At 42.1% G+C, this 27898-nt stretch overlaps 4 protein-coding genes and 1 long non-coding RNA gene across 9 annotated transcripts in view; 2 read left to right on the forward strand and 3 right to left on the reverse strand.

The window, feature by feature from the left end:
• LOC143480295 (formin) overlaps positions 1-8199 on the forward strand; it is a 58160-nt gene extending 49961 nt beyond the window's left edge. For both annotated transcript variants that reach the window (XM_076977878.1, XM_076977877.1), the window contains 3 exons: positions 4277-4426; positions 6485-6566; positions 6692-8199. In XM_076977878.1, coding sequence (XP_076833993.1) covers positions 4277-4426; positions 6485-6566; positions 6692-6736 — 277 coding nt within the window. In that variant the 3' untranslated portion in view covers positions 6737-8199. The remainder of the gene's footprint in view (positions 1-4276; positions 4427-6484; positions 6567-6691) is intronic.
• Positions 8200-9046: 847 nt separating this feature from the next.
• On the reverse strand, positions 9047-11207 carry grem1b (gremlin 1b). The gene is made up of 2 exons (XM_076977884.1): positions 10882-11207; positions 9047-10365 (listed from the first exon to the last, which is right to left on the reverse strand). The coding sequence occupies exon 2, from the start codon at positions 10362-10364 to the stop codon at positions 9813-9815; it is 552 nt and encodes a 183-aa protein (XP_076833999.1). The 5' UTR covers position 10365; positions 10882-11207; the 3' UTR covers positions 9047-9812.
• Positions 10199-24029, forward strand: LOC143480300 (uncharacterized). Its single transcript, XR_013121814.1, has 3 exons — positions 10199-10335; positions 15123-15193; positions 15707-24029. It is a non-coding gene; the product is annotated as an uncharacterized LOC143480300 (long non-coding RNA).
• arhgap11a (Rho GTPase activating protein 11A) lies at positions 12610-21814 on the reverse strand. Of its 4 annotated transcripts, none has more exons than XM_076977880.1 (12): positions 21683-21814; positions 20732-20802; positions 20275-20371; positions 19932-20188; positions 19151-19314; positions 18801-18938; positions 18554-18628; positions 17623-17790; positions 17298-17424; positions 16533-16641; positions 15035-15158; positions 12610-14833 (listed from the first exon to the last, which is right to left on the reverse strand). In XM_076977880.1, the coding sequence occupies exons 1-12, from the start codon at positions 21809-21811 to the stop codon at positions 13413-13415; spliced, it is 2880 nt and encodes a 959-aa protein (XP_076833995.1). In that variant the 5' UTR covers positions 21812-21814; the 3' UTR covers positions 12610-13412. The 4 variants fall into 4 exon arrangements, with proteins under 4 accessions (XP_076833995.1, XP_076833994.1, XP_076833997.1 ...); XM_076977879.1 differs by having other exon boundaries at positions 15035-15179; XM_076977882.1 differs by lacking the exon at positions 21683-21814 and adding an exon at positions 21339-21396 and having other exon boundaries at positions 15035-15179.
• Positions 22776-27077, reverse strand: actc1b (actin alpha cardiac muscle 1b). The gene is made up of 9 exons (XM_076977883.1): positions 26920-27077; positions 25810-25957; positions 25499-25627; positions 25170-25280; positions 24967-25051; positions 24419-24580; positions 23838-24029; positions 23414-23595; positions 22776-23008 (listed from the first exon to the last, which is right to left on the reverse strand). Exons 2-9 carry the CDS (start codon positions 25936-25938, stop codon positions 22865-22867), a joined length of 1134 nt encoding a protein of 377 aa, XP_076833998.1. The 5' UTR covers positions 25939-25957; positions 26920-27077; the 3' UTR covers positions 22776-22864.
• Positions 27078-27898: the final 821 nt, after the last annotated feature.

Raw genomic sequence — 27898 nt, forward strand, 5'->3', positions numbered from 1 at the left:
CAAACTGAAGCCTCTGTTTACTGCACTAACACAAAAACTCCATCGCCTCTTCAGCTCCACACACGTGGAGACGCCAAATTAGATAATTTTGATCAAAAGCAATTGACAGCTTGAAAATATCTCTTTATTCGACATTAATTTGGTCCCCAAAAGCGACCAAATCCCCAGCCAGTCCAAAGGGCAGAGGATGACCTGCTCCAACGAGGGGGTGTTCCCCAGAGTTCCCATGAACACACCTCGTTAAAGTGACATGCCTGTGATGGATTCAGCTAGCCTCCTAGCCCTGGGTGGGCGACCACATGTGTCCGGGTTCGAGGGAATCCACCTTTGCACCAGTGCACTGTGTGGCCTGCATGGTGGCCAGACTCCTCAGCAGGGCTATACCTTTGATCCACCAAGAACCCCCCCTTCAAAAAAAAAAAAAAACCCGCAAACACGGCTAACAAGAAATGGAAGCAATGGCCGATTAGCTTGGACATGTTCATATAAAACTGGCTGAACACTTCTAGTCCTTTCTAGTTTTTTCAAGATGATGAATTTCTTTACATATGAGTGAGTAACTGAATTTAGTTGGTAAAACGGAGCAGTGCATGTCCCAGGTTTACTCCAACTGAACGCTCTTTTAATAGACCTGTGAAAACTCCTTCACTCACGTTTTAGGCATTTAATCATCTGAGTAGCAAGTTTTACAGGTGATACTGGTCACTTCTGAGAGAAAAGGGGGAAATACCATCCCGATCTAAGCTGTTTCGACCTTAAAAAACCTCTCCCCTCACTTTTCGCATTTCTCTTATCGCCTGTTTCTTTAATGGCTCGGCAGGCAGTCAGAGGTCGACACAATTCACTCTGTGTACATTTCATGCATACCACCTTAAGTCATCACAAACTGTTCATTTACTCATCCCAGTGCTGCCAAGGCAGTTTCCATTGGACGTTCAGCAGTGTTCCTCTTCTGATTTAGTTTTAAGTGAATCATTCCAGTGCAGTGGCAGCAGGGCTTTAACATGATCCAGTATTCATGGAGGCGTAGAGCTAGGGTTTGGTGATAAGCCATCATAAGCCATCTGATAATCTACTTGCTATCTGTTGAAATTACATTGCACTTATCTAGTGCAGATTAAGGTAGGTGCATGAGTGTTATTCTCATTGAGGACTTTTTTTTTACCCATAAATCTAAAATTTATCTCATCTCCAATAAACAAATTAGTTCCAGTATACGTGAAGCCACAGGAACAATATGCAACATTTGCAAATTATATATATATATAATGTTATGTGACATTGTTTTATATACTAATGTGATCAATAAATATTACAAATTATTATTATTATTATTAGTTATTCTCATTTAATGATCCATCCAAAAGCCTGAATGCAGTGTTAAACCCTTACTGATAAGACTCACCATCAGCAATTACGCTTCAAGTTGCCATTAAAGCCAGAGGCAGAAGCCACAGACCTGTGTGTGACGATCCTGCCTCACGGATTCACCCATATTCCTCGTGCTTTATCCACATCACTCAAGTGATGCAGAACAAGAAAGCGTCCAGCGGCAAAGATGGTTCTAATCATGAATGGGCCCGCTATTGTGCCAAGAAGCATTCCTAGAGGCACCGAGCCGACATCAAAGAGCAGAGGGACAAGCTCCCCATCCACACACGCATTAGCTGGCGTGCCAACTGATCATGGGAAGTTTTTGGAGATTGTTTTACATTGCAGTAAATAGCCCAGCCTACGCTCTGGCATGTGACGGATCTTTTTGTGATGCTTTTACTGCTTCGTAATTCCTCTAGCACGTTCCTTCATAATCTAATGAAGTTGGTTTTGAGGTAATGCAAATTATTATAATGGGTCCACCATCCATTGACCTGCAGGTTCTGAAACAGTTCGGTCTTTATTAGGGCTTTGACGAGTTTTTTTTTTTTGCTAAAACCTGAATGGCACAGGACATTAGTGAAGGCGGGCAAGCGTGAAATAGGTCTGAGAAGCATCCATCGATCCTGCTTTGAAGTGATCAGTTTTAATACTACCTGTTCATCATTTATATTTATTTGGTAGAGCGTGTCGAGCAACACTGATATCATAGGTTTGACTGAAAGGAAGCACACATTGTACTGCTGATAAATGTGCGTCACATTGGATAAGTGCTTCCAAATGTAAATGCTGTAAATATATACAAACAGAGTAACAGGAAGTATATAATTTTCTTTTTGTTACTGCATTTCTTATTTCTTTAGAAATACTAGGGCCAATTTTTGATTAGTGTTTATCATTTAAAATGTTACAGGGCCACACTCCAAGTTGCATGGCGGAGTGTGAAAAGTGAGAGTCTGCGGTGGGAGTACTGGCTTATGGTTTGGTCTATGGTTCACATCCATTTTGAGCCTCATCTTCAATACCCAGAAGTCCCTGGGGAACAATGCAGACCACATTCTGGCTATGGGGAAGGTTACTTTCAGCTTCAGTGAGTTATCTGTCCAATAAGTCAGTCAACAGAGGTGCATAGCATGTCCTCAATTCCTGAGTAGCAGACAGCTTTAAACAGCATTAAAATATGGCTTTAACATACACAGGAACATCACTGGTTTTGGAGGCTACACTAGCAACCTTTCATATGACTAATCTGACTAACAGGGTAATTACTACTATGACTCAAAAGGACTTGGAAGTCACTCATTAGGCTAAAAAGGAAATGCGCAAACATTGTGTTTTTCACAATGGGCAGGAGAGACAGTGCATGGGCGCTATGCTGATGTGCAACAAACTCTACATCTGCTTACGAGGTTTTGCTGCCATGTCCACATTTAAATGATCCATTGAATATCCTGCTCTGTTTGTGATCAGCACAAGCTGCTTCACAGGTGCCCATTAGTCACACTGATTCACTTGACTAGTGTCCATGAGCGTGTATCAACCCCCAGCCCCCGGCCAAGAGTTTTGCTACTGACAACAAATGATATGTAGGTTTCTCTTCATTCTCTCCTGTTGCTACACTTAACATTAAGACCTCACCAACAGGCAAGGTATTGATGTGTGATTTTCCGTTTTCTTGATAGTGCTTTGTGAGCTCAATCGTTTCACATGTTATAGTTAAGACAGGCCATTCAACCAGGCTGAGAAACTGCTCAGTCTAGCATGTGGAAGTGTTGTAGTCTATTTAAAATAACGGTTCTTTGGAAGGATTTAGGTACTCTGTGTTGTGCTACACAGATAGCCTCTCTGCTAATGTCTTTCTCATGTCAATTGAAGGGAATGCAAAGAATGTGTGTACAGTGCAAAAGATGGTGACTGTTACAGGGGTGCCGGTCCATTCATGACCCACAGTGATTTGTGTTACTCCCCATCTAAACCATGAAAGGACACAATGAAAAATCAGACTGGTGGCTCAGACAGCACCGAGCTCAGGATTTCAAAGGGCACTACAGATCTTGTCATCTCAAGAGAAGTGAGACAGAGACGGAGAAGGAGATCGTTCCCACCCATCTTCAGAGCTCCGAGGCCGTGGAAACCCCCAGAGACTGATGTATGATCTACGGCTCCGTTCCCCCGCAGCAGCCAGAAAGATGACCAGAAAATGGGAAGCATCTCGGCCTCTGGCGCGGCGCCATCCTCCGCGCTGCATGTCTCCCATTAGCGCCGCGCTAGGCCCCATCCGTCTGGGGGTCACGGGAGGATCGGCGACCCCCGCACGTCCCTCGCAGTTGCGGCTGGCTGTGAGACAGGCGTGACAGTGGTGGTAGAAGAGGGTCTTTAATCTCTGAATGGAAGCAGGCTGCAGCACAGTGTGTAGCGTCTGCAGCTTGTGGAGCACCGCTGTGAACACTGAGAAAACATCAGGTTTGGTTACAATTGAATTAGCCTCTGGATCTGTTCTGTGCCGAGTCTCGGAACTCGGAGGTGTGGCTGGAGACTCTCAAGGGCTACAAAACGTCCTTGACGACTGTTTTTCCCTAATCCAATTACACGCGTACCCTCTTATGTGTTGTGCTGTGCACTATTAGGGTTTTTAGCTTCAGTCCTTTAGTTTATTTAGCATGTCTTTGCTCCAATACAGATCTCACGAGGCTCTGCCAGACTGTGACTTGCCCTCTCACACACTGCGACTTGGTCGCTCTCTGATCTACTCTACTCAATCATGTCCTCCCTTGAGTGGAGATGTCAGGACGATTAGTGGAGTTATAGCCAGTAGTTAAACATTTCTGGCCAGCCAGCGTTTTTTTTCCCTCACTTGTTTTCTCCTTTGATTCACCTTCGACCCTTGCACCCCATGTCACAGGTTCCAGGACATGGTGGCTTACTTTGGGCTCAAACCCAAGCCCGGTGATAAGGAGGTAACACCCAACTACTTCTTCATGCTCTGGTTCGAGTTCTGCAATGACTTCAAGAACACATGGAAAAATGAGAGTAAGACCATCTCCACAGAAAGGTGAGTAAGAAGAGAATCTTGTTCCTAAGTTGTTGAGTTTACTCTTGTAAGATAGGATTAAGACATGGTGGGCCCCACACCACCATTTGCACCACCTCCACCATCACCACCAGCAGAAGTAATGAAGAAAAATTTTTTTTTAAATATGTATGCATGAAAACAGTACAAATATGCTACAGGTGTACTGCAAATTCAACCTGTAAATGTACCATTCACCATTCATAAATGCTATTTATATCACTTTTGGGTGTATTATGTCTTTATAAGTGACCATTATAGGTGTGAAATTCGACAACAGCAACAAAATCACATCAGTTTGCTGCTGGGAATTAATTTTGCTTCTCTGGTATCTGATGTCACTGTACACTGAAGGTGTTTAGCTCCCAACCCTACAGCTTTACAGTTAAACTTTCACACTCTGTCTTATTCAGCAGCACCTTTCATTACTGCCTTTCAATTAGCCAGCAAAGTCATGGAGCCCCTTAACACATGCCAGACCCTCGGCCTCTCCTGCCTTACACACACTGCTCCCTGGTGCTCCAATGGCTGACTTGCCTATATAAGCCACTATGAATTTTGTAGGCAATATGGACGAATAAAAATAAACTGCTTTTGGGACGTTGTTAAGGCATGAAGGCCATCAAAGCCATTGGCGGCAGGCTCCGCTCACAGCCTGGTACAGTGTCAAAAGTCAGAGTATTAATTTACTAGCTCAGCCTAACCTGTGGCGTCCGGTTAGAGGGGCGTCCCATCAGGGGGGACAGCACCTCTCTCTGTGCCCCCTGGCTCTGCTGATATGAGACAGGTTGAGAGGGTGGAGGTGGCATTTCAGGGGAGTACATGGGGTTGTCGTTTAAAACGGACAGTTTGAAGACACTTCACAGTTTCTAGGGCACATCCATGCAGGGAACATTCTCAAAACTAAGTCTACCACTTCTGGTCCTCATCCCAAGACTGTGTAATGATTTGCATCACTTTGTTGAATAGTACATGACATTGTAAACGTGTCACATTAAATGTGCAGTAATTAAAGGTTCTACTTAGGGTGTCTGGAATTTTAAAATAGTTTAAAATATTTGCATGGCTATGTTAAATCAAGAGGGGATTTATGAAAAGCCTATGTCTATGTGATTTCTGAGACCCAATACTTAGATTTACCAGAACAACTATATTTGGTATGTACTACCATATTGGCATACTGCCAACAGTAATACAAATAACATTTTAAGAAAACAGATTAAGAGAAATCATCATTGTACTGCAGATATTTTTCCCAAATCATTAACACAATCTTACAGAGCATGTGTATGTAATGTTAGAAATAACAGACATCTTATGCATGAAAAAAAAAGAAAAAGGATTTTTTTAAGGATTTTTTTTCTAAATACATTAAACTAAACAGCAAAGTTTGATTCTATGCAAAATTACAATCTTTTAGTGTAAAGCAGTTTAGAAATGTATTTTTAAAATCTGTTTACATATTTGCCTGAATATAAAAACCACAGATAGATTAAAACTACACATACAATAGAAGCAAAAATTATCATTCAGTAAATGAGTAGGGTCTAGTAAAATATTTGATGCTCTTGTCTCAGCACTGATTTTAGTGTTTTTTGTGTAAACATCTTCATCCTGTGTAAAACCCAGCAAACTTTATGTATCTACAGTCCACTTCATTATACATTCTATTTGAATGCTTCCAAAACTCAAGTCTCATTAACTTTACTCACCATAAATCAAATCCTTAAAATTACTGGGAGAGGAACTTATGCTTGAGATCATTCAAGAATGTATCTGTAGAAGTCATTCCTAACCAAACTCTTAAACATTATGATTTTACACAAAGGATTTGCTTTATATCATGTAAAATTAAATGAATTTAAATCTTAGTTTGTAGGTTTATAAGCTTTACACATGCCAGAGGAACAAGTCATTCAGACCAGTTCTATGAAATACGTGATTGCAAAGTGACTGTAATAGAAATATCAATTAACTGTGAGTTTCTTGACAAATATGATCATCATTTAAAGCTTTACATACTCCCGATATCTATTTTAGATTAAAGGAAGCTCAGCTGAATGTCCAAAAAATCACTGCTGAGAAAAAAGTGGAGACAAAGAAGATCAATGCCAACAGTCTGGTGAGAGCAAGAACCCCCCTCACACACACACACACACACACACACACACACACACACTTGGCATAGTACCTTTAGCCTTGTGCTAAGTGTTCAGCAATAGTCTATAAAACAATATCATTTTGCAGAAAGAGAGACTGAAGCAGAAAGAGGCGAGTGCGTCCTCCAGCTGAAGACAAAATAGACAGAAGACCAAATGGAGCGGCAGGAGAACTCCATGATTGGTGCGTCTGAGTGGTGGAAGAACTCCATGACTGGTGCGTCTGCTCTGCGGAGGCCACACGTTTCCCAGGGAGACTTCACCATAACCTGCTGCATCGTTCTTTAACGCAGTGGTCATCAGAGAATGGAGAGCCTGGGCAAGATGTGTCCTTCGTGGACATGAGAGTAAGGTCACATGATGTGTCCTTCGTGGACATGAGAGTAAGGTCACATGATGTGTCCTTCGTGGACATGAGAGTAAGGTCACATGATGGGCGTGAGCAATTTGCAGTGCTATAGGAAGGTGGAATGGCCGTCTTCACCTGTGCTCAAAGGACAGTGACATCTCTACTTATGCAGTAGAGCCTAAAAATGCTCTTTGGGTGAGCAGGCTGATCATATTCACAGCATACCTTTTAAAAAAAACATAAAAAATAATAAAAAACCAGACCAAATGTTGATACCAAGTAAACCTCACATAAGTAAAGGTAGACTGATAAAGCAATGAACCAGTAAGGGTGGGTACTGGCATATTTGGAGGGTAACCAAAATCATACGGCTTAATAAATGGTAGAAGATGTTATAAATATTGTACTTATTACAGTGACAAGAGATTTCCGCAGGGCATGGCAGTCATATTAGTAACCTATATTTTGTATTAATATTTTCACGTAAGCAGAGAAGAAGGCAGCGGCATCCCATAAGTCATCAAATCTCGGCCTCACATGCATCAGTAACCGTACGTGGCCAGACGTACGGGGGAAAACGTACGGCTCAGTCAGAGAGGTGTTTCAGTTTTGAGACGGAAACTTTCATGTTTGTTGCAGTCCCATGCACTTTCCTGCCGGCCACAGCAGCTACTTGCGACTTACATTTTTTTGTTCAAAATGGCGCGTGATCGGCACTTCCGCTGCGATGTCTATGCAAACTTCAGTCCCTGCTGAGGCTGCTGAAACCTCTATAGGCCCATATAGTTTGTTTAAAAGTGTACACCAGAGCATATTTATTTTGATAGACTGTTTGTGGCATGTATCGAAAAGATAATTAATAACGAAGCCTGTATCGTATACTGAAGATGGATAAATTGGCGTATTTACTATAATTACAAATATGTTTGATTATTTATTGCTTCCCGTCAATTCCCTGTCATTAGGCGACTAGAACCTTCAAGCCTTCAAATGGCTTATTAAATGATCATTCTGTCAATGACCTTACAGTTTATACATGTATTACATCCTCTGTGTTTTCTTGCGTACGAAAAAGCATTAGAAATGCATATCCAGACTGGATATGGGGGATGCTGGGGATGCTGGCTACAACACTGTGGATATTATGAAATCTAGTGTGTATGTGAATATTATCTGTACATTTTGATTAGCTCTGTCAACCTTTCAGTTGCCTTTAAATAGACTATTAAATTAAACCATTACTGTTCCTTGAGTAAACTCATTTTTTATATATTTATTTTTATTCTACTATGCTTTAATGTCGAATTCGTTGTTGGGTTGGGAGAGTGTCATCAATAAAAACGTGACACTACCTTTCAGTTTCCACTTAAATGGTTCTAATTGTCCGATTCACGTTTGATTTTATATGTGGCATATATGACCATTTGATTCTGAATCATGAATACAACAAATATTTCTGGGGCGACGAAACCTTTCCTGTTTAACACCCTGGAACTACAAGTGAGCCTTGACCACAAATGGCAGACCACGAAGTCACTGAAATGACTGATAGTCCCGAAGAGATTAGAGGGTTTTCAAAGTTTAATTCCTTTGAGCAAGCAACGTTATGTGATGGTCGGATTAGCATTCGAGCAAAGATAAAGCACGTACAGAGGATTTTGTGTAAACCAATAATAAGCACATTTATCAATCCACAAATTCACACAAAACTGTTATTAATAATATTTTTTACAATACAAACTTTAGCACATTTAAATCACAGTTGTTTTACTACGAAACAACTACACGTGAATGGCAGGCGACCTTTCAGAATAGGCCGTTTGGACTTATTCCCTTTTTTAAAACAACTTCAAGAACATATTGACTGTATGTTAGACGCAGTGAAACCACTGAAATAAATTATTTTTGGGGAAAAACAAGTACCTTTTGGAAAACACTAGTATCAAGTTGAAAATGAAGTAGGCTACAATTAGCCACAATTGCTATGCATCTTATTTGTGTTTTAGATCAATTCGTAGCCCAATATGTGTTGCAGGAAATTATGAGCAAGTCGCGTTTGTGTACCAGGAAAGGATGAACTATCTAGAAAATGACTCAGATTTATGTTATTTTTATTAATACATTAGTTCAATATGCCTACACCGAGGATAAAGCAGCAATCAAAACAAAAACGAAAATGTAAACAGAATAAATCACGCTAATTACACTGTAGCCTAAACATGTTTGTACCACTTCAGAAAGGTAAAAAAGACCAGTAACGAAGCTCGTTATGAAATTAACCCTAAATCTCGGTAATGATGCTTCTAGTCGTGGATATCGATATCAACGTGTACATAAAATCTTCTTCCTTTCCTACCACAAAACAAAATTCACAGCAAATGGACAATAAAATATACCTGCTATAATACAGCGTCCCTTTCTATCAAATTAAATAAATGTTTTACATAAATGTCCTACAAGATATTCATTTCCACATGGTGGAAACACTTCGTGGCAGTCTCCAAAACTCAAACTTTAGCCTATGTTAGACAAAATGACGTGGGAAGCAATAATCCATGCTGTCGGAACCGAGATCCACTCCCCAGTGCAGCCGCACTATGAGCACACTAAGCTTTTCCATTCGATGCTACACAAACCCAAACAACGTTTCACTGTTGCGGTTCTGCCATTGGTGGTGTGTTCAGTCTGAATTTTCAGATGTATTACCTCGGTTGGTTATATAACTTTTTCGGTCAAATAAATCTGCAGGACGTGCATCTAAGTGCCTCACTGACACCATTTGGGCAGGGTCGTGAATTACCTCATAGAGACTTAAATTCAGTCCGTCGAGATTTATATATATATACATATATTAGCGGACTTAGTCCAAGTCTATGGAAATGCAACGACATTGCTTGACGCGCTGGACGCGCTTCTTTTTAGTAGGCGGTTGCTGATCGGGGCAATTGAGCGTGTAAGTCATAGTAGTAAATCTCTTGGGTTTACAGAAAGAACACGACTGGAAGGCTCCCTCTTCTCTACGAACATGCCTGGGGATGTAAAACGAGTTGCACTGTCCATAACAAAACCTGTTGATGATGGTGAGACTATGGCATCCCTCCTCGTGGATGGTCTGTTTGAGCGGCTGCGTTTTGCACCAGTCGCGTTTGAGGTAGCGGCGCTCCGTCACGTGTAGCGCCTCTTGGCTGGACTCGAGCACCTCCTCGGCGGAACCGGGGGACCCGTTACTTCTCCCGCCCGAGCTGGAGCCGGACTGCGGGCGTTGACGCTGCTGCTCGGACTCGTTCGGGTTGTTCTTGGCGGGATGGGGAATGGCGCCTTGGGAACCTCGGTTGCCTTTGGACTCCGTGGCGCAGGAGAGGAGCCCCAAGATGAACACCATGGTATAGACAACCCGCGCATATCCTGCCATTCTGCAAAACATGGGTGCATAATGGTGACCGATATTCATTTTTGCATGTAGCAAATGCTCTCCACGTAAGCTATCTTTATTACTATAGCCTGATGTAGAGTTCTGAATTATTAACTGTTAGGAGACAAACATGCAATTACATGTCTGCTCTTATTTGTCTTTTTAGTTAACGCAATTAACTAAGTTAGTTCTTCTAAAGAACCTCAATGTGGTCGCATCTCAATTCCTATTATGATGATAATACTCAGCGGACACGAAAACATAAGACTAGGCCATCTAACCAACCAATTCATAAAACCCAGAACTACCATTCCCAGCATAACGGTCATGAAAACAAAATGACGTGCTTTGAAACACGATTAACGTGCTCATAACCGTATTATAGCGACCGAAGTGAATAGGCAAGACATTGTTAAGCGACAGATGTGAGTGGACACCTGCCCGGGGACAGGAGAAGGAAAGGTCACCGAGCTGGCGACCACATAAAACGAGCAACATCAATAAACTTGTATCTCACCTGTCAGCGCTGCAAATGACGCTACGTCGGTCAAAAACGAGAAAAGGGCCTAAAACTGTGGACTACACACAAACGAGGGTCTTTCCGGAGTATCCAGAGACGAGAGAGACGGACAACACCGTCAACAGGACAGAAAAGAGGGTGCGTACTGGAGACTTGAGCCGTTAGGGATCCATAGAGAGACACGCTGGGGCTTTAATACAAATTGCAGCAGCGCCCGACTGTCTCCTTTTTAAATATCTGCCAGCTGAGATGTACACAACAGTTCTCTCCACATTATTGGCTAGGCACCATGCGAGGAAAATCAAAACTTTCCGCCCCCTCATCACTTCCCCGAACCCACTTGAGGAAGAGAGAGACGAGGGGAGGCCGAAGGGAGGGGTGATGTAGGGGCTCCTCGCCATTGATCTGGGAAACCGAACCCCAGTGCGCTCGAGCTGGGCGCAACTTAACACTACGCTCTTTACTTCTGAAAGTATGAGTAAAAGTATGAAACGTCTGTTCCTCTGTCCATGAGAGCAGTAGGCCACAATTTCCAGTTCATACATTTTCTAACCGTGAAACAATTTGAGAATTGAGAATGTGAAAATTATAATGACTACTTTTTAAAGTCATACTCCCCGATGTAATGAAATGGTGGTACACCGCCTTTCTACCAGTTCAAGAGAAACCTGGACGTCATGCATCACAGTGAATATAAACCTTTACAGCAAAATCATTTTATTCTTCAGATATAATGCTTAATAATTAGAATAGACGCTTGCCAGACATGCTTTAATGACTTCACAGTAACCGATAAATAGGCCATTTCTTCAAAGTATTTGGTTATATCGAGTGTACAAACATTTATTAACCAGAGCTCACAATTTGGCTTTTGCTTATTTGCCACATGTTGTAGCCTGTAGGGAGTGCCAGCCTATGCTGATCACATAAACAGAGTACAAGAGAATCAGAACTAGCAAATAAATCAATTCCACCAAGGACCATAGACTAATTGTCTCCTTCCAATTCATCAGATTGATCGGAGCCAAATTCCCGTAATGGGAACGAAATCCTCTACAACGCTGTAACGTACATGGCCAGATGTGGTAAGCATGCGTTAAATTATTTCCTGTAGTTGAGCGTCTTGGCCAGAACTACCAAGTCCAGGTGGGCCTTGTTTAATCCGAATGTAGTCCCATCACCAGTGCCAGTCTACTAGTCCTCGGCACCCAAGACCGTTACTGCACATCACGCCCCATATACGGAACCTCCGCACAGCTGAGGCGTTTGGGTGCGCAGTAATACACACGCACGGAGAGATGCGGTCACGTCTCGTTGATGTAGAAATTAAGCTCAACGTACATAAACCCAACATGCATGTGCACATAGTCCATTCACCACAAGTACTCACCTTCGTATAAGTTTGTCATCACACGCCAAGATTCAGATTTTTTAAAACAAAACGAATATTGCATGCTTAAATACCAACTTCTCACGGGGAGAATGTTTTGAGCTGAGGGTCTGAAAAGTTTGTGATCAGGAAGACCAAGTTTAAAAACATTCAGATCTGCGGGTGATTTGCCTAAATAACGATTTCTGGAGAGCAATCGAATGCGGAGCGAGAACCTTGTCGTTTGTTAAAGCAGTGCTCCACCAAGTGGCGTGCACAGGAACTTCAACTGAGCGCAAATGTGGTTGGACAATTTAACGCCTATAAACAAAGGACAAATGCACCATACAAATTGCCAGGATTTAGGAAAGCTGTTTTACTGTAATACTGAATCAGTCTTACATTGCATTTTGAAGTACAATATTTCCCCACTTCAACATCTTTGCTTAAGACTTTAACCATTAAGCTTGAAATAAAATAAATAAAACGTGAATAAAACTGCTATCTAAACACCTTCAACCAAGATCACTCATACATCACTTAAAATACAGCCATCAATCTGTGATTAATCATCATTTCCTACATTTTCCCTGGTACACACTTTCACTTCCTAACTTCAGACATGCGCTTACTTAAATCATAGGATGTATATTCAAGCATGCTTTCCTTCACATTTCTGACTTGGTCCCTTCCACTTTACACAAACCCAAATACCTAAGTCTAGGTAAGAGGTCTTAATCTCACATCATGCCTTGTTTCCTCTAAATTAGCAAAACATACCCAATGAAATTTCATTCAATTTTAACAATTTGACCATCTTAAACAGCAGAGGCTCAAAATAATAAGATCAAGGCAAAATCATACTGAAAGGGGCTTAATGCTTAAATACACAAACAAATGCACAAAGCTGGTGTTTAATGTCGTTTTGGTCTTGAAAGGTCAGTCATGCCATGATGACACCCCAAAGCTGAAAAGTAGCAGTAAGTTAAATAAACAAAAAATGAAAATAAAGGAAAACATTACCCTAAAACAACCAAAGAATCTCAAACTTGCGGTGTTGTAAAATAAATTAAGACTCCTGAATAAAATGAGATGCAACAAGAATCACCAGAATTAAGCTGTTGATCTGATGAAACAGACGTTTCAAGTGTATGACAGTCTAAAGGTCTAGAGGTTTCATAGCTGAGAGCAGCTTCCCCTGAGTCAAAGGGTTCCTGGGTGAACCCCTGTAGTGACTCATAACCTTCTCAGCTGGCTGAAGCGGGACAGACGTCTGAACTTCAGACATGACGCTGCCCTTCACCTTGGGTGCCATTGTATTGGTTACATCTTCCAGAGCACAATGCCTAATTCCATAGCAAGTGCCTTTCTTTTTGGGAGGTACTGGTAGCTTTGGTTTTAGGAAGACACCCTCATCGCCCAGAGGCTGGCAGGAGACTTCTGTGGCTTTGGGAGGCTGTGGCGTACCAATGGACAGGCCACTTTCTAGACTCACTGATTTCATGACAGTATGCTGGCTAGCAGCACACCATCCAGACCGGGTCTCTTTCCTCTGCCCTAGCAGGGAGTTGATCCTCCTGACCGACTGCCGCACGGGTGTCCGCTGGAACTTTACAGGAGATCGAGCCACTTTGGCTTTGGGCGAGGTGAGCACGAGCCTGTTGAATCGCTTCACGTGGTCAGCCACTCTCAACCGTCCGGGCTCAGTGGAACCCCCAACACACTCTTGCTCATTGTGTGTAGGCTCACCACACTGATCCCAGTGTTCTGAAAGCTTGTTCAACTGCCACGGCCCCATGATCTCCTCGTGCTGGGACAGGGCAGGCTCCTCTGTTTGCCCTCTTGCCGAGAGTGGCGTAGACTGAACAGTGATGGCACTCTTGACCTTGAAGGCCATAGGACTTTGGATGTCTAGGGCATCTACCAGCCTGCTGCCGTCTGCAGGACCTGCTGAACTGTCCATTAACAAGGAATTCCTACCATTTTCAGCAACTAGTGAGCTTTCTTGCATGTTCTTTGAGAAGACTACGTTGTCTTCAGCGTCATGCTCAAACACAGCACTGTCTATGTGAAGCGGAGACAAGGAACCAAGCTGAGATTGTTCAAAGGTGACACTGCAATCATCTACCAGGTTTTTCTGTGGAACATGTACCGAAGACATTTCTTTTAGCTCACTTAAGCTTTCTGATGCCACAGATGACTTATAAGACTCAGAGATAACATTCACACAAGCAGATCCTTTTCTCTCTTTGGCTCCTTCTCGGCGGCCTTGGTCTGGATCGAGAAAGACATTGCCAGGTTCGTCATGAACTCCTCTCATTTTAAGATGAGGGTGTTTTTCACCAAATGAGTCCGAACTAGCCAAGCTCTCTGCACTGGTAGCACAGCAAAGGCCCTTTGGGATGACTGCAAGGGGCTTGCTCACAACAATGGAAGGTTCTGAGCGGTAGCTGGTCTTGAGGTACACATTTGCGGGAGTATCAAGAAAGCGTCTGCCATCTGGAGTTTCCCCGCTCCAAGGTTCATTTGTCTTGCATGGGGTCAGCAGGTTGTCTTCAGACTTGCTGATGTACTTGGATCCTGTCATGCAATTTAGCAATAACAGAGAAACACTTTCATACACAATGACTAGGCTTACATTTCAATCACTGTAGACCAGAGCAAAAAACACTGAAACATAGCAAAAGCACCTCTAGAACAACTAGCTACTCAAAATAGGCTTTGCTTAATGATATAATGTGTTTTTTCAATATAACAGAATGTAAACAAGGAAACACTGACCTTTTGAATTGCTGGTGTTTGTCAAAACAGCTGGATTAAATACATTGTCTTGGAAGTGAAAACTGGTAACACTTTCTTGTGTCGCCAGACGCCAACCAATGACCTCTGACGCCTTTGGCACCGGCTGAGAATGTGAAATGACACTCTGTTGGAATAAAGGTACCCTTTTTTATTCTTGATTGTATGCTAGACCTGTGTTGTCGTCATTACAAGTAGTGAGATTTTTTAAACATTCAAATACAAAGAGTAAATACAGTAACAAACAGGTTGGACAATGCATATAATATAATACACACACACACACACACACACACACACACACACACACACACACACACACACACACACACACACTTATTTTAGAGAAAATAACCCATATCAGACAAAAATTCAAGAGAATCCCCATCCATACTACCATACATATGAAAAAAGTAAAAAATTACATGTTATACATTAAATGCTTTTCTTTCTTAAAATATTTTATTAAAGAGTTTTAGTTGTCACATAGTATAGACTAGATAAATATAAGTAACATCTTTTCTCTTACATGATGTGCAAAGTTAAGCAGAGTGATTGAGATTATTAACACTGAGGAAAAAAAGACAGTAACATGACAGGCATTTTTAACATTGACATTAGTATTCATTATTGCAACTCAAAATTTTTTCACAGATCTTACAGATAGCAGGAAGAGACCTGACCCAAAATCTGTCCTTCCCAACACTTTCACGTCCATGCAGGACATTAAAATCATGGGTTAAGCAAACCATTTTGCAGGGTAACTGTACTTTGCCCAGTTAAAAGTTTTGTTTTGCCAATTATCTTGCCTAGATTGAAGATGACTACATCTGTTCTCTTAGGCAGTTTCTACTATGGGATGGACAAATTCTGTACAAGATCATGAAGGCTTTCACTTAGAAGCACCAAATTGTATCTCAGCAGCATGGAATGCTGCAGTGGCCGGAGGAAGTGAAGGGTGGCTTTGTAAGCTCTCCAGCCTGGGACTGGGCACTTGCGCCTGATTAGTACCTACTTACTTTTACTACAGTTGAGATTCTGGGTGTATGACGGTACAGACCCTCGAGCTACCCATACGTTTCAACAATGTAGTGTAAGCAAGTCAAGCTGTTAAGAGCTTATTTCTATTCTAGTTGGTGATTCACGGTTAGAATTTACAGGCATTTTATTGTTGCCAGAAAAGGCAACAATTTATGGTACATCAACACCCATAACCATATATAACCAAAACATACATGAACTGAAATAATAAAAATTTCAATCATTATGGCCTTGTACCAACATCTTTATATATGATATTTGAATTGATGGAAATTTACATCCAACAAACCAAAGGCCATCATGCAAAAATGGTACAAGCACCACTCTTATAAACATGCAAATTTATAGAGTACTTGTTGAAAAACAAGGGGGGTTAAGTGGTTGATTCAAGTTGAACTGTGTGGTTTCTCGAGGAGGCACACTGTGAAGGTGGACTTACACAATCACGGTTCATCTTCCCGAGGCTGAAACGCAGACGGAGAGACTTTCTCGTTGCCTCTTTTTTTGTCACTCTTGGAGAAAAGCAGCCAGCCTTCCCTGATTCAACCCTGAAACCATCCATCATACAAATTATACAAAAGGCAATGTATGGTGAAGGCAATCAAGCATTTCAGATTGTCAAATTTCAGTTTTCCCATGCCCAGAACACAACACCACCACACATGACCGAGGCACATAACCCAAAGTAAATGCTCATTAAATGTTTTTTTGATAAATTTTTAATGGTTATGAAAAACACAGAAGGGAATCCAATATAACTGGTGCCATTGCTAGTCTGGGCTCACTTTAGCTGTTCACACTGCCCCATGTCCATCACACATCCCTGTCTCACTGAGGGTCACACACAGGCCTCTTATCAGGGCTTCACATCAGCCTTAATGTCATTCTCTCAAACAGGAGACTCTTGCTGAGCCACGGATGGACTCCTGTTTGGCTCAGCTTAGTAACCCACTTGAGACACCAGGGCACAAATTCACAAATAAAAAAGATCTATATGTCTATAATACATGAATAACTTATTCATATATAACAACTCATTAGACTGCACTATTTGCATCATGGGTACGATTTTAATAACCAATAAGATTTAAATTTGCTCAATTCTATAAGTTGGTGAAAGATTTATCCACATGGACACCAGCAGAACTATCTGGAAGGGGAATTAAAACCAGTGTTACATTGCAACACTGTCCTGGTGTCGTACCTGCCGATGTTCCTGTGGAGGAGTCTCCTGCTCTTCCTCCGTGCTGAGCTGGCAGTGAGTCTGCTGCTTCTCCCCACAGATGGTGTGGCGTGCTGGGAGGAGTCGAGGGACCCAGCCACACTGTGCACTACAACATTACACATGATGAGGCCTTGTCCAATACTGCACACTACAGAAGTGAATACTGAATTATTTCCAATTCTAGATGTCATTATCTTTCAGCATTTACGCATAAAGTCAAATTTAAAGATATAAACAAATAATAGGTCATGCATATCCTGAGATCCTCTGTTCAAATATATGAATATAATGTATAAACCAATACCTGATTCAGGTGTGGATGTTCCTCCAAACAAGGTACTGGGGAGGAGATCCAGACCAAGGTTCTTCTTGATAGACCTGCGCTTCTTGTTGGAGAACCCATAGCTTTGTGCAGACTCTGTGGGCAGTTTGCGCTTGGGCGTCATGATAACAGGCGTGCCAAGTGAAAGGACTAAAAGAAATGACAATTAGCAAGAAGGTTAGCTTTACATCTCAACTTACACTACCATAACATTTAGCTTAAATTGCAGCAGCATGTTTGTATAGGCCACTATGTAGCAGCTCAGTGTTTCTCAACTGTTTCGGCCATGGCACACGATGCAAAAAATAAAAAAATAGATGTATGAAGCATGGGGAAACACTACATTCTCTCAAACATCAAAGATTGGACCAACACACAAGAATATCGCTGCTAACGTATTTAAATGACTTCACAATTCCTAACAATCTGAATGATTAATGATGGCAGACTTATTTTTGTTCACCAGAAGAATCCGCATTCATGCACCATTATCTGACCCCGTGTGCCATGGAAGAGCAGTTAAACACTGGAGGAAAGACCCTGAAATATGATAGTAATTCAATTCAATTTGGGACAGCTGCCTTCTGTCTAATCATTGAAAGCAGCCTCCATCTAAGCAAGGTTGAGAATGGGAGGGAAATGCAAGGCCTCCCAGCCACTGTACAATGAAAAACAGCGTGCAATCTCTCCACCATATTCCCCAAGCAAGAACAAGGCAAGGCACTGTGCATTCTGCAAAAAAGCAAGCAATGTGCATAAAAAATAATAATTACCTATATTTGTACTGTCCCCCGCCCCCTCCCCCCTTACATAAGACCTTACGGCAAGCAGAAAAGCTTTATTATCTCTACAGTACGTAACTTGCATGCATTCAGTGATTGTGCAGGCAAGCCTAACCTGGGAACATACCCACCTGTTCCATCAGACTGAGGTGTATTTGAAGGGGTTCTACTACTTTTAAACTTATTCAGAGCTCCGTTTACCATATCTGGAACGTAAGACAAAGCCGCTGGTCTGTGATGGCCGATGCTTTTTAATTTCTTATAAACATGCCTGTTCTATTGTGAGACTCGTTACATCACCAGTGTTGTACAGAAATGGTAGGTTTGTCTAAAAGGTAGGAGGATCACAGGTACACACACACACACACACACACACACCTCCTAGGCTGCGCCTGCTTCTTCTCTTCACACCTGAGGACGCACTCCCCTCCTCCAAGGCGTCTGAAGGGGAGAAGACTCCAGCCTCACAACCCAGCATGGCTGGAATTTTTGCAAGGAGGAAATCTGGCACCGCTCCTAAAAACGTGCACATACACACAAACACATACACAGGCTCAACACACATACACATGTACACACAAGACTATCTAAATGACCCTTTTGCATATTACGGTTAACTAAATTTAAAAAAGCACTAAACCACTTCTGATATTTGGATTTAAGAAGAATTGTTTTTTTTTTGCTTATAATATGGTTTAGCCTATTGATCTTAATATGTAGAGTCATACCCAAGTCCTGAGCATTATCAATGAGGCACTGCACAACAGCAGCCTCCAGCTTTAGTCTCTTCTCAGTGGTAGCGTTCATCTTCTCTGTGCCTTCACCACCATGGAAGAGGGTTGGAGCGAAGATTACAGACAGATTACTGCTGTCCATCTTGTTTTCAGCACATCTGGAACAGAAAGACAAGTTTCACAGACGCTGAAAATGACCTATCAGCAATGAGCAAGTACAACAGATAAGTTCTGGCCAAGGATAATCATGGTAAGGTAAAATAAAGGGTAACTATTTTTCCTCTGCTTTTACTGCAAGAAACTAAATATAGAAAGTATCCAAAATGTATAAACAGATCTGTCCATGTAAACTGCAGATGATTAAAGATTACATTAATCACACAGAACTAAAAACAATGAATTGATTAAAGGCAATTTTTTAAATCCCCAATTCAAGGCAAGGCGGCACTTGTAAGAATAAACCAACCCCAGTCGTCAATCATTAAACCTGACTTAAGTGGTTTATTTTAACAACACCTCAGCTGCATGTTCATAATGATCACTAAAGTAAATGTTCTAAGAAAGGTCTGGGTGACTGTTTCTAATTAGCAAGGTAGTTTTCTCTATATATGTAAAATTCTGGTAAAGTATGGATAAGCCTGGCTAAAAATACCCTAGTAGAACCTCTTACTGCTCAGTTAGGCATTGGGTCGTTCACGTCAACTGCAAATGTTCCAAAACATCTTTACGGACCCTATAAATAGCACAACGGACCACAACCAACAAACTCTTTCACCTCAGGGAGACTCTCCTCAGGAAGCCAAGAAAAAAGCGAAGCACGTTCACATTCTCATGAGGCAGGACGCAGGAGAGCAGGAGGGTGGCCGAGGTCTTCTCCTCCACTGTGGGCAGCTCCTGGGCCTTCAGAAAGCTGCTGTGCAATTCTGTGGTCAGGACTGGCTCAGGCAGTTCACGAAAGAACAGCTTGAGGAGGCCGGCAACATCCAGCGGGAGGGCAGTAGGCAGACACTCCACGGCCTGCTCCAACTTTGCCTACAAGAGCAAAACAATACAGCTGCTGTTTAACAAGGGATCTCACCGCGAAAGGTTAGGAGAGGCCAAAAGGGGACATCACTCACCCTGAGCTCCTTCATCCGAACAATGGAGCCTGATTTTCTGAACAGGCCCTCTGTGTCCAGATGGCCCATAAGACATGTACAGGCATCCGCAACGAAGCTGAAATAGTTGGGAGATGTAAGCCCCAGTCTCTCTGTCTATTCCATCTAATTTTGTGTACTTTACTCTTTAACTAAATAAAATCAATTAGATTTCACACTGTTTTAAAACCTGTTTTTACTGACAAAAGCCAATTGAAGATCGCAAGGCTGCAAATAAATATTTCAAATTGTAAAATAATTTGTTCAAAGAACGTTATTAATGCTAAATAATGGTAAAATGACACACACACACACACACACACACACACACACACACACACACACACACACACACACACACACACACAACACACACACACACACACACACACACACACACACACACACACCAATCAGAGCAGAGACAGATGCATCTTACCAGGGTATGTCTCCATAGTCTAGCACATAACAATGTGGTAGACTTTCCAAGGCTATCCCAAAAACCTTCACCTAAAACATTAAGTATGATATTTTTAGTTATGCTTTTAATGTTTACCAAGTTCCAATACACGCAATAGCGTTCACCTTGCCTGAAGCACCTGCAATGCTTCACATACTTTTTAGGACAAGCCTACACAGGAGAAAAAAATGTTAACACTGGGAATGTTAGTGAAAACGTTCTACAGCCACAGGGCACAAGCTTGTTAGAAATCTTAACAGGTATTCTAAAGGTATTAAAACACACGTGTACTATGCACTGTTCCTTTGGAAAGCAACAACATTTAGCTAAACTCCCCACAAGTGACCAGACAGCCATCTGGGTTACTGCCAACAGGGAAAATGCAACTAGTTAGTTGAAACCTTGGACACTCGCGTGTTACATCAAGCAAAAGCAGACAACTAAGAAGTATACAAGTACTAACACATTCTACATTTCAATATACATAACAAAGCATAAAGAAAGAATAAGTAAATACAGCCTTGCATACAAGTTATATGGATATGCGTAAAGCAAATCGCATATACAATTAATCCTAACACTATACTTGTTAGTTATACTTGGTCCGTGTCGGTCTCAAGATGCAGTCATAAGCTTGAGCATGATTGTGCATAATGTGCATTTTCCGAGCAGTAAGTATGTCAAGTTAGCCAAGATCATCACACGACCAAACAGGACATGTTGCAACTCTTCCACATCGTGTGACAGTGGCTTTAGTTTCAGGAACTCGACCAGTAAACAAATTCACTTTAATAAAAGGGTGTGAGTGGAAACAGTGGACCATGTACAACACAATAATCACTCGTTTCTGAAACCTTTCAAGCCTCAACGCAGAAACATCACCCCAGCCAGCTTCACGGTCTTCAAAAACAAGCCAAAACTTGTACTTACCGAATTGCAAGCGGCCGCCTTGATGCTGTTGGTTTTGCATTTGTTCCAGTTCTTCGTTTTTATCCCGTAGGCGGCGCGGAGATGCTGGACTACTGCGAGCCGCACGACGTTCCTTTCCACGGTCTTCATCCCTTCAAAGTAGCCCAGACGGCCAACCGCTCGCCCACCGTCCCGCTATCAGGACTAACCAAAACGACACGACCACCCAGCCGGTATATTTAACACAACCACCGTGTACAGTATATTTAAACGGGCAGTTACACAGCGAGCGAGCGGGCCGGTTAACGTCGACGCTACCACAGCTGAGGCGGTTCTCTTAGCTAACTAGTTAGCCACATTCACCTCGCTAGTTTTGAACGCTGTCCTAACTGCTCGACATTTTGACGAATATAACATTCCTGCAGGCACAACTGCACGGAAAGGTAGCAAGTTAATTTAAAAAATAACCTTTAGCTCTAGGTAGCTATACAGCTATCAAACATTTCCGTTGTCTTTCCCCTAACGCGTCAGTTAGTCGCCTATCCTGAGTTTTCAAACACCGACTCTAATCCACTTCCTGCCCAACGGCAGCGGTGACCACGAACGGCTCGACGGGCTTCCGACCGTTCAAATCTCGTGCCGTCTGCGCCGCGCTCTCTGATAGGCTCTCTGACAGTCACGTGGTTCATCCACGACAAACCACTGGAAGCCGCTTTTATTGATGCTTATTTATAAGGTCCGTTTGTATACAAAGGCAACTCACAATAGTATTGCTTTCTGTGCTATGTGTTTGTATTTTAGAATGTTTCTTCTTTTATTTTTCTCTGCATAAAACGCATATCCATATAGTGCAGCATTTTAGACCGTAAGGCCTACAAACACCAAACTTGGCAGAAAGATGTAGTCATCACAGTGGTCTGATGGTGGCGCTATAGAGCAGCATTTTATCTCCCAGAAACTTTGTACAGTTGTGTGTTACCAGGAAGCTTACTAAACACTTAAACCTCTCCTCACCGACTCCTAATAAGCTTAGTGTTGTTTTGTGACCACAGTTTACGTATAATGTTGAACAGAATATTAGTTGCTTAACCAAAAAGGAAAAATATGACACCTGTTGTTATAATGATCCACTTTTATTACAACACATGTATATACAGTAACAGACACAGTACAAATGTATGGTGGAAGGGAGAGTTGGCTGGCTTAGAAGCATTTCCTGTGAACAATGGAAGGGCCTGCCTCGTCGTATTCCTGCTTGGTGATCCACATCTGCTGGAAGGTGGACAGGGAGGCCAGGATGGAGCCACCGATCCAGACGGAGTACTTACGCTCAGGAGGAGCAATGATCTGGAGTAAGAGAAGGGCTCTGTTAGTCTCTGACACTGTAAAACACGTCTAGATGTCTGGATCATCAAGAGCTATATTTCCTATCTGAAATGTCATTAAAATAACTAAACAAAAGCAATTTTACTTTGACTTGTGGGTGAACCATTTCCTAAAGATTTTTTTTCTGTTAAAGGCAAACTTTCCCTACTCAAGTATTATCTGTTCTTTCTTCCTTTTCCATATTAATCTGATTAAGCATGTGAAATAAAAAATATTCTGAATCTCACCCAGAAATAGTGAAACAGCAATTATGTAATAAAACGTTTTCACAGCTTTTGCAAACTGCTGACTGGTTACTAGTAGCTTTCATTTATTCTAAGCAACATTAGCACAAGTGGACAACATATTGAGCATTCAGCTTCTCACCTTGATCTTCATGGTGCTGGGGGCCAGAGCGGTGATCTCCTTCTGCATACGGTCAGCAATACCAGGATACATGGTGGTACCACCAGACAGGACGTTGTTGGCATACAGATCCTTGCGGATGTCAATGTCACACTTCATGATGCTGTTGTATGCGGTCTCATGGATACCAGCAGACTCCATACCTGAGGAGTTCAGTTATCAAGAGAGCATAAGACCCCAACCTATGTACAGTATAGGATCACATAGAACACATGAACTGAAGTGATGGATTATTTGAGACAATGTGCATCCTGTAACTGCCTATTTTATTCTTAAGAGTTATGTTGTTTCACAGTGGTGAAAGACCAACGCATCATTACTATGTTCTGACTTTCCTGCATGCTATTGTTCACTATTTGCTTGTTTTTGAAGAAGGGTAACTCACCAATGAAGGAAGGCTGGAAGAGAGTCTCTGGGCAACGGAAACGCTCGTTACCGATGGTGATGACCTGACCGTCGGGAAGCTCGTAGCTCTTCTCCAGGGAGGAGGAGGAGGCGGCGGTGGCCATCTCGTTCTCAAAGTCCAGAGCCACATAGCAAAGCTTCTCCTTGATGTCACGCACAATCTCACGCTCGGCTGGGAGGAGCAAAATTCAGAGAAAGTTTACAATGTGCAAATGTTACAAATGTGCAAACCTGACTACAAAATCTTGATAAAGTTTGGTCTATACATTTCTGTGTCAATTGGATTATGGTGTTACATAACCCAGTCATCTAGACCTGCCACATGCGTAACATTATCGCTCTATCAAAGAATACCAGTTCCACACCTGTACAACTCACAGTACACCTGTATCAGTAATAGACCTGTACAGCACACCTGTATCAGTAATAGACCTGTACAGCACACCTGTATCAGTAATAGACCTGTACCAGTTCCAGACCTGTATGGCTATGGTACTTTGCCCATGGGAGTGTGCTAAGTCTAAAACGTGTAAAACTATTTGTTTTAGTATTACACCTTACCAGTTGTGACAAAAGAGTAGCCACGCTCAGTCAGGATCTTCATCAAGTAGTCAGTCAGGTCACGACCAGCCAGATCCAGACGCATGATGGCGTGGGGCAGAGCATAACCCTCATAGATGGGGACGTTGTGGGTCACACCATCACCAGAGTCCAGCACAATACCTGTAGAAGGAAGCCTCCAGTCAGACACGGCTACTGCCATCTAAAGGCCGCAGAGAGTATGGCGTCGTGAATGAATAGTGCCATGGTAAATGACATCACGGCCACAGATGGAGCTTTCACTTCAGGATTACTGCTAATCTCCCACAATGCATTTGTCTTGTGTGTCAAGTAAATCACACTGTATGACAAATCTTCTATGTATAACAGAGTGAAAAATATCAGTGCAATGACAACATAAGATTTTCTCAGTGAATTATAACCACACAGTCCGGCTGCATTAAACGCATGAAATTAGTTTAACAAAATCTAAAATAGATCAAAATTAAACTGCATATATACATTTGTACGTAAATTTGGAGTGAAGATGCATTGCTGCCAATACTGACCAGTGGTACGGCCAGAGGCATACAGGGACAGCACAGCCTGGATGGCCACATACATGGCAGGCACGTTGAAGGTCTCGAACATGATCTACACATGGATATTAGACTTGTGTTAATGTTAGCGCCACTGATCTGGGATGCCACAAAGCTGACAAAGCTCCCCTCTGGACAAAGTTTAACAGAGTGAAACTCTTGTGAAAGAGCACCTGAGTCATCTTCTCCCTGTTGGCCTTGGGATTGAGGGGGGCCTCGGTGAGCAGGGTGGGGTGCTCCTCGGGGGCTACACGGAGCTCGTTGTAGAAGGTGTGGTGCCAGATCTGACAGGAATAAAGAAACAGGCCCATCAGGGACCCAATGATGAGAACAAATTATATATGTGAGAAAAATATATGTGATTTTATTCATTACACTCTCTCCGCACGTCCTACAATTACAGATCACGTGCTCATTTAAATATCTTGAATCCCTCATTATCGAAACTACTTGGTTTACATGAACGTTTACCAGTAGCATTTTTATGGAAGACATGACTTACCTTCTCCATGTCGTCCCAGTTAGTGATGATGCCGTGCTCGATTGGGTACTTCAGAGTGAGGATACCCCTCTTGCTCTGGGCCTCGTCACCAACGTAGCTGTCCTTCTGACCCATACCCACCATCACACCCTGTGGGAGAAGAACTGAAGTTAACCAAAATAAATAGAGCCAAAGCTAACGTTAACACATGAAACATACATACAGGTTGAAGAAATTATGGCGTAAATATTCCACCAAATAACTGAACGGACACACGAGAACACGCATATATGAGAAGGTGCGGTAGAATGATTGTAGGGACGTGAGCGCACCTGGTGGCGGGGCCTTCCAACGATGGAAGGGAAGACAGCACGGGGAGCGTCGTCTCCGGCGAACCCAGCCTTGACCAAGCCGGAGCCATTGTCGCACACAAGGGCGGTAGTCTCCTCGTCGTCACACATGATTGCTTCCTGGGATGGTCTGATGGAAGAGACGGCATGGTTGACCGGTTATCTAGTGGCAGTCGTACTGGATTTATGCGCGATAGGCTATTGTGCGAGACGGTTAACGCAAAAGATCCGCTGATTGATGCTGTATATCGAATCACAAGAATAACTCCGCTTTGGTCTTTGATGATACGCTACAGATATATTGAATTGTCAAAAATAAAAAAATACGGGTGGAGAATAAAATGCCTTAGCTTTAAGCCTTAGCTTTAAGTATAAGTAAAAATAATTTGACTCTGGATGGCTTATGCTACTCCTTAATGTCTTTTCAGCCCAGCTCGTTCTGAAAGGTTACTGAAACTGTATCTCTCTTGCCAAAGTGGTTGAAGAGATTATGAGCATGTCAGTGTAGAGCCAAAAAAGGGGCCACGGAGGAGCCCGGGTGTCTATTTTAAGCCTCCCGCTGTGTGAAGCCCATGTGGCTTCTTCCTCATGGCACCCTGTCTAAGGTCGGAGCCTGTCCAGGCCCATCTGGAGCTGCAGCTGTCATCACATTGTAACACCTCAGTTTGTATTTTGACTTCGTGCCCTGTAATTCGTAATGGCTCTGTTCATGAGATATTTTACAGTAGCGAAGTGTGTAATGGCAGTACAGCACATTCAGTTTTAAAATTTATAAGCATCAAGTAAAATCAAGTCAGTAAGCATCAGTCCTGAGGTGCTGGTGATTTTATCCCTAAGTTGTGTTTCTCAACATCACACTAAAAGTTATTATTTCTTTTTCTAAATTGGACGAAATAATGTCAGGTGCATTATTTGCAGGCTGTTACTAATTCAATTTTAAATGCACAACATTTTCTTCATACTGAAGGTAAAAATCTACTTTCTTTAGAAATATCATCAAAATACACATTTAATGCCCAACTAATATTATTTGACACACTCTGAATACACGCTCTCTCAATTTTCCATAGGTACCCACAATGACATACTCACCAAGCTGTGTCGCAAGACTGATGCTTCCACTGGGACGAAGAGATCGGGAGAGCACTCCCCTTAAATAAGACTCCAGCTAAGGGGTCTGGGCGGAGTATCAAGTTCACAGAAGCCCAAATAAGAACTTCAGAAGAAAAAAAAGGGGGAGAGGTACAAGGTCCTGCACCAGTAAATGTATCTGCCTTGATGGGATACAGCAATTGGATCCTTCCAAAATTCCAAAATTGAACACCAAAATTAGATGTCAAGTACTTTACCTGCAGTAAAAATAAATAAATAAATATATATGAAGAAAATAATTCCAGGAAGGAACTTTGAAGTTTACTGTGGTTAAAAATGTAAAGGCATTAAAATCACGGTGAACCAGAACACTTGGACAGTGATCCACTTTGATATATATATCTCTCTCTCTCTCTCTTTCTCTCTAATATATATATATTGGTATGTATGTGTGTGTGTGTGTGTGTGTGTGTGTGTGTGTGTGTGTGTGTGTGTGTGTGTATGCATGTGCCAGAGATATGAAGCATTTGTCCAAAATGTAGTGAGCATAGTACAAATCTTAATCTTAATCTGATTATAAAATATGAGATTTTATAAATACATTTTGCCTTTAGCTGGTAATTTTTATTTTTTCTTCAAAACAGAACCTTCATAGAAAATATGCATTAAACACAATGAATTGAACATCTTATAATGAACTTAAAGGTGTGAAAAGAGTTGTTCTCATGTCTATTATGCTTCTTCTTAACGCAAGACATTTAAGATGACAATCCACTCAAACTATAGAACTGGTTAAAGTGATATTTAAAACTCTTTACTATGCAGCCAGACTGGATACTGTATATGTCAGGAGGTCAGCATACTGGTATGTGTTGGAACCCTAAACATGGAGAACAAGTGTGACATGGTAACACCCGCTTAGCTCTCTCCCCTACCAGCTTCCTCATTGGTTGGTTTGTGGTGGTAGCAAATCTTGATT

The sequence above is a fragment of the Brachyhypopomus gauderio genome, chromosome 17 (assembly GCF_052324685.1).
Source record: "Brachyhypopomus gauderio isolate BG-103 chromosome 17, BGAUD_0.2, whole genome shotgun sequence".
Taxonomy (NCBI): domain Eukaryota; kingdom Metazoa; phylum Chordata; class Actinopteri; order Gymnotiformes; family Hypopomidae; genus Brachyhypopomus; species Brachyhypopomus gauderio.